The sequence below is a fragment of the Amphibalanus amphitrite genome, unplaced genomic scaffold, assembly GCF_019059575.1.
Source record: "Amphibalanus amphitrite isolate SeventyFive unplaced genomic scaffold, NRLGWU_Aamphi_draft 000027F_arrow, whole genome shotgun sequence".
Taxonomy (NCBI): domain Eukaryota; kingdom Metazoa; phylum Arthropoda; class Thecostraca; order Balanomorpha; family Balanidae; genus Amphibalanus; species Amphibalanus amphitrite.
Window position 1 is genome coordinate 1549453 of NW_024881523.1, and position 12158 is coordinate 1561610.

Below are 12158 nucleotides of genomic sequence, written 5' to 3' on the forward strand. Positions count from 1 at the left end.
ACGTCAGCTAAGATCCACCAATAGGATTGATGTATCGAATGGGTAGTAGACGGTCCAGCGATCAATGAGTTGGGGACGTCTTGAGAAATAGATCAAAAGTTGCTAAGCAGCAAACCATCCCATAAAATTCACATACTGTTTGCTTAATAAAATATGTTAGATAAATATATCCAATTACTTTACGGAACATGTTTGATAGATTTTCCGCTATCAGTTGATCTCGCCTCGCAAAGGTTTCATTTTTCTCATAAGAAATTATTCCGATCCTAAACATAAAACTTGTATTTTTATAGGACAGTTATCGGGTTAGGTATAAATGTGCAAACAATGCTGAAAATAAAAGGCGTCGTGGTGGAAATTGCATAATCTATATTCCATCGGCTTGGAATTAACCCTCGCCTGACAGGGCATTTTTCATAACGCGGCCTGGCATCGGGCGTTTTGAAATAAGCGCCGTACCTAATACCTATAGCGCTTCGCAACAAAGGCCAGTCGATTGCTCTGAACGAGCACTCGCGATTGGTGGTATATTTCTTGACCCTAGGTCAACATTTGACCCAGTTATGGCAGGTCTAAAGTCAAATTTCGGGGAAAAGCTATAATTTTCTGAATTACTCAGCCAACAGGCATTGGCGAATCTATGAAAGATAAAGACTTGCAACTGTGAATAGCGTATTTCACAGTCAATTAGCTGTAAAATGACATACTGTTGACTGGACTTGCTTTTTGACTTAGCCCTCGCCGGCCGAGGGGGGGGGGCGGGTACCGCCCCCCCCATAGGGTTTTTTCGCGATAGCTCCGAACACGCTGGCGATAGAGAGCTGAAATTTGGCATACCTGACCTTTGATCCAAGCCGCATCTTTTGACACCAACCGCATTTTTGGGTCAGGTCAGGTCACTGACCTATGACGTCATAAGTGAACCTCTGCACGGTCTTCAGATGTCGCAACTTCGCAACGCCCTCACTGCCAGAGGAGATGTCACAGGGCAATCAAACTTGCAGGATCTAGTATCCATTATGAGTCTCACAGCTTGTATATCTCGGATTTTTCCTAAAGGTCATATGAGGTCAGGTCATTTTCGTGACCTCACCATTATAAGTCAATGGGGAAAAATGAAAACTGCTATTCTGGCGCCGGGAACGATCTCCAACTATCTCAAGCACACAGAATCGTGATTTGATGCACTCCTTGCAAGGTTAGATGCGTCACTTTTGCAATGTTGACCTTCCGTGACGTCATGTATGACGTCATCAAGGTCATATTAGTTTTTCGTCAATAACTCCCGATCAAATTGAGCTAGCGAGTCGAGAAAGCCACCAATGGACTCAGGAAGACCTGCCGAATCGAATGATATGCGACATGACCTCTTTCGACCAACTTCGTGACCTGGGGGTGCTGACCTGACCTTGACCTGAGGTCAACACCCTAAGTTGACCTGACCCGAACAAAAAGTATATCATTAGACGCGCCTGAGCGAGGCGAACACGATGCTGCCAAAATCGCGGCTCTGCGGCCGTTTTTTGCGAAGTTATTCACCAAAAACTGAACCGTACCCTGGGGCACTTGACCTGACCTCAGAGGTCACCGGTTGACCTAGGACCTTAAAATCGGGTACCAATCTCTGCGTCTCGTAACGGCGCACACGCTCTTTTTTCCGCGACGCGCTACCTCCACCAGGGGCGAAACGGCGAGGGGGGGGTCGTACCCGCCCCCCCCCCCCTCGGCCGGCGCGTATGTAGAAAACCAATAGGTCCGGCGAGGGTTAAGCTACGTATCCGCTCGTATCAGCGTTTGAACATGCGAGGTCATTGACCTTGGTCAGTATAACAATGTTAACCCGCGCGGGGCTGGGGTCTCCAGCCGAACGCGCGGGGCTGGGGGGGGGGGGGTAAATTTTACCCCCCCCCCCCCCCTGTTATCTCCCGAACTAACGGTCCGATTTGGAAAATTCAAACGCCAATCGAAAGCTCTCATCACCAACTACTAAAAACATGTACTTAATTTAAAGTTTGAGGTCAAGGTCAAGGTCAGGTCAAGGGTACAAATTGCAAGTTTCTACAGTATCGGCCTTGCACCGTAGTTGCCGAAGAATGGAGTCATGGACTGAGACTGATCGCCCAAAACGTGTTCTTAGGCTACCAAGACAATATTTGTTGCATACAATATCATTCAGAGGTCAAGGTCAAGGTCAGGTCAGGTCAGGTCAGGTCACCAAAAAACAAAATATAGAAAAGGGCATGTGCGACACATGTTTTATGGGTCATTTTACTCATAGAATTCAATAGACACACTCAATAAGTGATATGGACCACCTCTGGATGAATTTCAGGTCGAGGTCAGGTCAAGGTCAGGTCAAGTGAGGTCAAATTTTGAAGTTGGTTGTTAAGGCCTAAAAAGGTGTCTATCTGATGCAGTTTTTCACGGCGAATCGAATGGTGCTATTTTTGTTTCCGTACGAGGTCTAGAACTTCCAAAAAAGTCATTTTTCAAAAAATTTGTGTGTCGTGACGTCATAAAATTTTGAATAACTCCCACATTTTTGAACCGATTCTTCTAAAATTTGGTATGTAGGTGCACATAGACCACTTCTCTGACATATATTCCGGTTTTTTCGATAGACTCAAAATTTTGGATTTTATAATGATTTTCCCAAAAAAGTCAGTTTTTTGAAAAAATTTAGGCCAAAATCCAAAATTTTCAAAAAACCGAGATAGCCATTTGATAGACAAAGTGAAATTACGTATAACCTTTTTTGTTACGTCTTGATTCCTTTAAAAATGAAGATGTTAGCGGCGTTTGAACTTTTGCCGTTTTTGAGGCGAAAATGACGAACATGACGTCACTAAAACGTCAATTTCTCAAAAATTTTCCGACGGATTTCGCTCAAATTTTCAGGGAACGTGTCAAATTGATGTAAGAAAAGGTACTGAAAGTTTGGCGGCGCTGCGCGCCGCCGTTTTTGAGATATCGCAAAAATTCGCGAGGGGGGTAAAATTTACCCCCCCCCCCCCAGCCCCGCGCGTTAAGTTACATGTCCAGTCAAATACTGAGTGACATAATCACACGGTAGGTATAGTTTTGCTGATTGGTCTTGTCGATGAAATCATGTCCAGTTTCGGTAGGTATGTACGATTTTGTCAAAAACGGTTGGAGCTGTGCCTATAATGACGTAATAACTTGGTGACCTGACAGCTGACATGACCCGAAAATTCTTTTTAACCAAAAGTTGCGCAAAGGAGACCCCAGAAGCTGTTGAAAATTACAGCACGATCCGACTTATAGTTCGGCGCGTATCGTAAAAAACCTCAGTTGGGAGGGGGTCGCATCGACCGCCCCCCCCCCCCCCCTGCCAAGGCGAGGGTTAAATTCACAAAGGAAAAAGACGGAATAGCACCTTTAGGCCATGGACATTGGACGTGTCCGATACGGTGAAACGGGTCAGGCGGACCGGGTAGGTAAACTATATACCTAGTAACTATATACCCTGGGTAAACTTAGAGACTGCGGGATGGGCGGTTTAGCGCTCGTGACGGTCATGCTGAACGCCAGGAACGAATAAAAATACTTAACCTATCAAATCAATTCCTCAGCACCCACCAGTTGCCTGCACAAGAGTGAACGTCGTCCGTCATCCCAGCCACTGGCAGATCCAGAATGGTGGTCTTGGACGCTGCGGGGGCATACCCCCCAAAAATCTCATTTCCAAAAACTCCCCGGATTTCGATTCCTTACGCACAGTGATGAGTAGCTGAAAACAAGCTTTTTCAAACACAAGTTTTTATTTTCTTCTTATTTTCGAAAAAACGTAAAATTTTGTCGATATCGGGGGCCGCGGTGGGAGCATTTGCTCCCTTCATCCACCAGTGGCAGTGGCAGAACGAGTAACGAATGCATAGCGCAGGACGACGCACTGGCCTAAATGAATGAATTTTTGGTGCGCGGGCCGTGCGTCGTGTATGTGTGACCGGGGCTTAAGCCAAGCTGCAAACTTGGCTATCTCAACTCAAATCTAATGTAAAGGTGGGATAGTCCCTTTAAGGAGACTGTGAATTGTGATCGAGAATGGGTGGTTTTAGGATGAAATGGACGCATAGCGCTAACTTGAAACGATTCCTAAGATGTATGTTCATACGAAGCATGTTGTATGGAATGAAAAAAAAACATGAGTCACCTGCAATAATTGCATCAATTGAATATGAGATTACGGTGCAGGTCGATCCTTTTCCTGAGACTCAAACTTCAAATGAAAGTCACTGGTGACTTCAGTTTCAAAAATTTATCGCATAGCTGTATGCTGCTATCTGACACCGGCTTCGGCCGTACCCAAGACCAGTTACCTAGCATTATCATTCATCGCTATGCCTACTTTGTAAATGTTGGACAATGAGTTACGCCTCATCCATAGACCGCATACCGCCACTCATCGCCTATGATCTGCCGCGCGAACTGGCTCCTACCTCTGTCGCGTAACACACACGAGTCTCTCGGCGCTCATTGGCGGCGGTCTTAGTATGACGTCATGACGGCAACGGGCCAACCTATCAGAGCATCGAGAGTTTTCCCGACTGTGATCGTCAGTTCCCAGCCGTGAATGACTCTAGTACGGTAGCGTGACGTCACCCGTGCTCCCGATCTTTCTCAGCCACTCCAGGCACTAACGCGTCGGCTCAGGCTGATATAACCGGCGGATGAGAATGCTGTGCAGCAGAACTTACCGTGAAGGAGAAGGGGAAGCGTCCGTTGTAGCGATACAAGCGAACATGCCTGTCACGTTTTTCGTCGAGCCGTGTCGGCTGCCGTCGTGGAGCCCCTGGAGCGAGTGGCTCGAGTCCGGAGCCCGTCGGGAGCCGCGCTGTCTCTGGCTGCGGCGGCCCGCTCTGAAGAGGGGTCTCGAGCTGCCGCCGCAGCTGCAGGGACCGGGCGGTAAGCGGGTGTGCTGCCGGCCCGCCGCAGAGTCCTACCGGCAGGTGGTCGACGTGGCCGGCTACCGTCCGGACGAGGTGCGCGTCCGGCTGTCGGCCGACGGCCAGGTCACCGTGTCCGCCTGCCATCGCGAGCGCTCCGACACCGGCTTCAACCACAGCAGGATGGTGCGCCGGCTGAGTCTGCCGCAGCACGTGCGGGCCGACCAGCTCAGCTCGCGCTGGACGCCGGCCGGCCAGCTGGTGCTGGAGGCGCCGGCCGCCGAACTCAACGAGAGGTGCGGTCGGTGCCCCCATGACCAGCGGAAGGTCATGGTGGTGCCCGTCACCTACGATACTCCGGCCGTCAAAGAAGGACAGGAAAAGACCGCTGAGGAGGGTGAGAAGACTGAGGAGAGCCGTACTGAGAAGACTTGCACCGATCAGGAGGAGGTCCAAGAGGAGCAGGCGCAGGAAGAGGAAGCTGAACAGTCTGATGGACTTGACGTGGCTGTAGATGTTGAAGCGGCTGCTGAAGATGAAGAGAATCCGGAGATGAGCTCAGAGAGCGCGGAGAACCTCGCAGAGAAATCTCAGGACGATGTCTTCGAGCCAGCTGAGGCAGCGCCTGCCGAGCCCGCTCCCTCCGCCGCTGCTGCCGATGAGCCAGCCGAGGTCGTTGACCTGGAGGCCGAGGCGGCCGCCCGGCAGGAGGAGGAGACCGTGCCGGTGGCGGTGCGGTCCGGGTCGCCGGCCTCCGAGTGTGGCCAGAGTAGCGTGCTGGCCTCGGTGGACGTGAGCAGCTTCCTTCCGGAGGAGGTGGAGGTGCGCGTCAGCGGCCGCCACCTGGCCATCGAGGCCGTGCACGAGGAGACGGCCGGGGACGGCGGCAGCTGCCAGCTGCGGCTGGCGCGCCGGCTGCCGCTGCCGACACACGTCGACCCGGACCTGGTCACGTGCCGGCTGACCCGGACCGGCCAGCTGCTGCTCGAGGCGCCCGTCACCCCGGCGCCCGGCGCGTGATGCCAAGCGAATCTTTGGTGACGAAAGGTGTTAGTTCTGAATGAATTTTGCGTGATATTTATCAGCGGTGTTCGTGTGTGCTATTGCTCATTGTGTGCACGGTGGTATCTGAAAAGCTGTGTGGTGTTAGACTGCACAATGGATGAGATAACACCATGGATGGATGGACCATGGTGAGGGTATTATTTCATCCATGACTGCACATTCCAAGACCGCCAAGACGTAACATGTGGCTGTAAACTGAACGATGTCCAGTGAACATTCCATTACATATTTCACACGGGCATTGTAACATTAACGGGTGTGTCTTACAGCTGCACTCTGGTATATTCCGCGAATCTTAAATGCTTTGCTTTGCATTTATAAATTGTAGAGATGTCACGACTTTCGGGTTATATAAAGAAAAAATACAGGCCTGAATGACATTTTTTGGCTTGGTTTTGTTTTTACTGTGTAATGACTCTGGAGATCTGCAGTTTACACTGACAGTGAGCTCCTTGTCAGTTGTCGTTCATATATGTAGGCAGGGCCTTCACTAAATCTTAGCATTCCTCGGGGATGCTTGCTGCAGAGGGGACTTCAAAGCTTACAAACAACCATTAAGATTCCGCAGGTTATGGTGAGAAAATATGTATGTACACACACAGGAAATACGCATCAGCACTCGGTTAAATAAAATGTCGAATTTCTCGATGCCGGAGTAAGAACGAAAAATGAACGGTCAACTAAAAAAAGGAGGCACATAAATGCTCGCACAATGAACATCTTTTGAAAGCATGTATCTGCATACAGATAGGAACTGATTCGAGCACTATAATCATACTTTACCATTGGGCCAAGCCCATTCGACCTCTCAGCGAAACTAATGTACCACGAGCCAACCACTTCAATGCGTTCATTGGTGTTCACTGTTCATCATGATATTCATATTGCTGAATGCAGAGGTCAAACGACGTCCGCATAACAACGACGACATAAGAAAAACAACGACATAAGAAAATACACCACCGCTGAAAATAAACCACGCCACAACTGTCCACATTTAATGCATCTCATACCGAATCACGTTGAGCTCCAGGCTCCTCTACTGATCTTCTGCTTCTTTCTCGACCCTTCCTGCTCCGGTACGTGACTGGTTCCTCCGGTTCTGGCCTGGTGATCTTCACGCAGGTCTGCAGCTCAAAGTCGTCGATCTCTTCATAAATAGACATCCGGAATCGCACGCCGTACTGCCTCTGTAACGAGAACATCAGTGTCATTATTCAGCAATCACTTCAGTAGCCGTATCAGAATCAGTAGCGCTGTCGGCCAATATCCACCCGTAGCTTCACAGACAGAGCTGCAGAGAGTGGGGGTGGGGAGGGGGGGGGGGCACCATCGTCGATGGCTCAGCGTCGAATGAGGTCAGATGGGAGAGGAAGTGCGTCGGTACGGAGGGGTGGGGGGACGATGGTATGACGGCTGACACAGCTCGCACTTTGCACGTCAAACGGGCAAGTAGCACACGGATAACGAACAATGAAACACGTTTTTTACTGAGTGTTTGCCGGCAACGATTTCCCGAAAGCATACACGGCTCGTCGTTTATTGCAAGTGTGCCTTTTGCCGATCATTAACTACTTGCGCTCCATCAGCTCTGTGGCGATTGTCGTGCTTGCAATTAGCAGCACATCCTCCATAACATCGTCCTTGGTTTCGGCTCACCTTCAGTAAATTGGGGCAGTTGGCAATTAACTTTTCGAAGTGGTCTCTCGTGAACCGGAACCGCCGAAAGTCGATCCTTCTCAGAGACGAGCAGTATTCGGCTGAAAAACGTTACAGTGGATGCCGTGAGATAACTGAAACTGGTATTATATGATGTGTTTATTGATTACGTATAGGTTGAGATTTACTGTTTTTGCTTAAGCCCAAAAGAGACATGTTGGAACTAAGATGCCGCTCAAAGGTGTGGCAACTTGCTTAAAGTACTTCGGCTATTTTATTGTAAACTGCATGTTTTATTTGACTATTTTAGAGACTTATCAATTATTAACCTTCCAGGCGGTGGGGGGGGGGCAATTTTTTGCCCCCCCTTTAGTTTTTTCGATATATCTCGAGAACCGCTGCGCCGATCGTCACCAAACTTTCAGTACCCTCCCGGGAGCAGCTAGCGCACATGGTGACCAAAAATTTTTCCAAAGGCTACGATAGGTTGGCCGCTATGACGTCAGAGTGACGTCATTTTTGCCATTTTCGACCCAAAAAAAGGTTTCGCGGGAAGAGCTGTCAGGCCTACAGCTTTAGAGATACATAAAAATGTTTTAGACATAAAAGGTGTGAAATTGACAGGGCTACAAAACTGCTATCTCGGTTTTTCGAATTTTTTGGATTTTGACCCCCAAAAATAAAAAAATAGATTTTTTGAATATAATAGCCAAAAAATCCAAAAAGTTTTTTGAATTTCGAAAAAAGCGGAATATATGTGATAGCCCCTACCGCCTTCTATCTACATACCAAATTTAAGATCGATACCTCTTTTTTGGCCAAGTTATAGCGAAAAAACTGTTCAAAATTGATGACGTCAAATTTTCAAACTCGATTTTTAGCAATTCTAGACCTCGTAGCGCAAAACAAAGACCACCATTAGACTCCCCGTGACGAGCTGCATCGAATCGATACCCATTTTATGCAAAAATATCAACTTTGAAATTTGACCTTTTTTGACCTGACCTTGACCTGACCTCCACCAGAAAGTGACCTAAACCGTACCTGATGGTCTTATAACCAACACCATTGAGTTGGAAATGAAAAACTGGCCATAAAACATGCATCGCATAACCTTAGTAAAGTTGGGCTCATGTGGTGACCCTTGGTGACCTTTGGTGACCTGACCTGTGACCTGACCTGGTATGACCAGTGACCTCTAATAGCAACATATGTACTAGACAACTGGCGCCTTATCGCTGATTTTCGACAAAATGCGTTTTACTCGGTGTTATAGCGCTTTCCCTAGAAGCCCCGTGAACGGTGAAACATTTTATCTTTGACCTGACCTGCGACGTCATCGGTGACCCCGAGGTCAATGAAATTTGGTTTCCTTCGACAAATTTGACAGGGCTATCGAACACCGTTTGAATTTTCCGGATCCGTCCAGTAGTTTCGGAGATACGGGGGGGGCAAAAAAGTGCCCCCCCCACCGCGCGGAAGGTGGCTGGTAGGCCCACCGCCTGCCGGGTTAAACACGAATTATTAACTTCACAGTTCACGGCAACAATAAAAGTACCACATCATTAGCCGTTGACCGTCTGGTCACGCACATTCCCAATCAGTACGGTCGGTTCTTCCAAACCAATTCACAGAAGCTGACTCTATTTGGTCCCTATCTCGCGCCGCGTTTTACCAGTCGAGTTCGGTCATCAGTCCGCCGCAGCGAGCGCCCATCGACCCCGCGCCGGCTCCACTGACCAATAACGCCCAGCGATAACGCCCACTGACCTATAACGCCCAGTGAGAGCGGCTGGCACTCGGGTGTAACGCGTCCCAGGTTGATGGTCTGCAGCAGCGGCATGTTGGACACCATCCAGGCCAGCTTGGCGTCGTCGATGACGGCCGGGAGACTCTTGTCGGTGTACATCAGGGTGCGGAAGTGTCTTCGTCGCACCTCGGCCCCGGCGACGCTGTACAGCCGGGGACTGGCTGCGGAAGGGAACATCGCTGGTTGGGAGAGGGGCGGCTGCCGTGCGAGTGTATTTTATTACACCGATAGCCGGCTGCATAAGGGAGCGGACCTATCGGAGCGGAACAATTGATCGTCTATAAGACGTGGGTTCGTAACCCCAAACACAACTGTGACATGCCAGACGCGCTAATTTCGAGGCCCTGTAATTCATATATAAATTCAATAAAACGGATGACAATAAGCTCAATTAAAAATTAACTAAACGTCGGACTTCTGTTGATGCTGCAGTCTGTAACCCTAAACCGATTGAAAGGACACGCGAAGAAAATTGTTATTACACCCACCCTTAGCAAAAGCCAGCGTGAGAGCACCGATTAGCTACTCCTACATCTAGGCATTACATTACAAACAATAATATACATATTTATTACATACCCATTCGGATTGCATAGAGGTCATCAATTGCTAGGAACCTCATAATCCTGAACAACATTTCCGTAGGCAGATCTTCCAGCACCAAATCGGGCTCATCTTTTGTTAGAATGAATGGCTTCCTGATAATCTTCTCAGGTGCTTTTCGTCGCCCCATTATGCCGATCAGCGAAAGCCGAGCATCGCACTTTAGCTGTCAAAAGGCGAAGGGAGTTGGACGAAATAGAATATAAAATGAGCGAAACAGAAATGTAAAATGACAAATTGTTATAAATAGGTACTGCAAAATAATAAGACAAAATAAACAGCTATTATTTGCATGCATGGTTGCATTCGATACTTTTGCAATATCAATGAATTTCTCAACAATCGGAATATAAAAATTGGATACAATAATATAACAAGAAATATAATAAAATAACTAGCACCATGCGATTTGTCGTGAACAATTGCATCAGGTAGAACATTTTTTTCTTAAAGCCCTTAGCCCACCCTCAAAATTTGACCTCAGTACTGACATTGACCTAACTTAGACCTTGTTGCCGCCGCGCAGCGGATCACCTTGTTACGTCGCGCGTGTGACATTATCACGAGATTATGAAATGTGATGTATTTTTTGCATTTTTGGAAAACGAGTTTGTGAACTTGTGTGCTTCGAAAATATTCGTTACATGTTTTCGCATTTCGTACTTGAATTAAGTGATCGACTCGCCTTGCTCGTTTTATATCATTCATCTGTCATTCATTCACATTCATTCTCGTCTCGTCGTTTCCTGCTCGCTTCATGCGTCAGTTCTAAGTCATCTATCTCAATAATTTCCAGCATAATATAAATACCTATCAGTCGTTAATCGTTTCGTCTAACGTTTGGTCCTCCGGTTCGTCGTCGTTCGCCGTAACAGACCTGAACTTCAACCAATTATGGTCAATATCAAGCTATTTGAATGGGTATGGTCATTGAGTTCTGTGAGTAAAATGAGTCGTAAAACATAAGTCGCACATATCCTCTTAAATAGGTCGGCTTTGGTGATTTGAGCTGTCCTTGACTTTGGACTTTTGATGAGGTTTTATGTAGGTACCGCACCGCGCCTTGTGTTGATAGCATAATAACGTTTTCTGAAGTATCAATCTCAATCTATTATTCCCCAACTCAGCTCCTCAGCCAATAATGTATTGAAACCTGTACTTTTTGCTCTTGACCTTACCTTGACCTGACCTTTGGTACAGGTACAGCGTTCATCCGAGCCCGCCTGACCTTCTATCTCTTTCTTTTCTTCGTAGGAGCAGGGGCGAACACAGCCATAATGATCGTGTGATAATGGGTTTATCGTCTATTGTTTCGAATATGCAATGGCAAATACATACCTATGTCGCTTCGTAACAGCAGACCCACACCAACAAACCGCAGTAAACTTCCCATTCCTTACCTGTCACGAACGAGCAGTTCCTTCGAGTTCTCACAAATCGCCAAATGAGCGACCACCACGGCCGGCGAGCATTCACAACAGTATTTAAGTACCTCACAACCTCCGTCGCGCGCGGACGGGGTCGACCCTCGCGGCAGGACCGCGCGCGACTGTGACGGTGGCCCTCCCCTCTCCCTCCCCTTCCCCTCCCCCGTCTCCCCTCCGTGCCGCCGGCCGGTCCTGTTTTCGTCCATTTCTGCCGACCTATGACCATAGTCACACGAAGGGCAGAGGTGCAAATTTCGTACCAACGTTGAGAGAGCAGTCAGCCGGTACATATGTGGACGGGATACCTAAATTGTGGTAAATGTGGTTAGGCAGGCGCTCAGACGCCAGCGGGGATTCATTCGGGTGCCTCCATTCATGGAGAAGGATAAGGATTTGTCTTAGTACATTCTCTAAAGACAGTGCCAAACCCCAATCTGTGACACTCATATTATCGTCCTATGCGAGAGAATAACTACTTCACGTCTGCTATATGAATGCACAATGTCATTAAGAAAGGTGTTATGGCAGTTTGAGAGTGCGAGTTGATTAGATATGCCTCTGCGAACGTTGTGATATGTGTCTTTGATAGCACTACTTTGCCTTTTGTTATTGTTTTGCATAATAGGTACCTTCCTACTAATTCCTCTTTCAATGCCTTTATAATTTCATACCTACATAGAACGATTT

The 12158-nt window shown here is 47.9% G+C and overlaps 1 protein-coding gene across 2 annotated transcripts; it reads right to left on the reverse strand.

Moving 5' to 3' along the window:
- Positions 1-6541: 6541 nt before the first annotated feature.
- LOC122363986 lies at positions 6542-11606 on the reverse strand. 2 transcript variants are annotated; one of them, XM_043333917.1, is made up of 5 exons: positions 11445-11606; positions 10021-10210; positions 9402-9583; positions 7632-7732; positions 6542-7162 (listed from the first exon to the last, which is right to left on the reverse strand). In XM_043333917.1, exons 3-5 carry the CDS (start codon positions 9538-9540, stop codon positions 6980-6982), a joined length of 423 nt encoding a protein of 140 aa, XP_043189852.1. In that variant the 5' UTR covers positions 9541-9583; positions 10021-10210; positions 11445-11606; the 3' UTR covers positions 6542-6979. The 2 variants fall into 2 exon arrangements, with proteins under 2 accessions (XP_043189852.1, XP_043189843.1); XM_043333908.1 differs by having other exon boundaries at positions 9402-9602.
- Between the last annotated feature and the right edge of the window lie 552 nt (positions 11607-12158).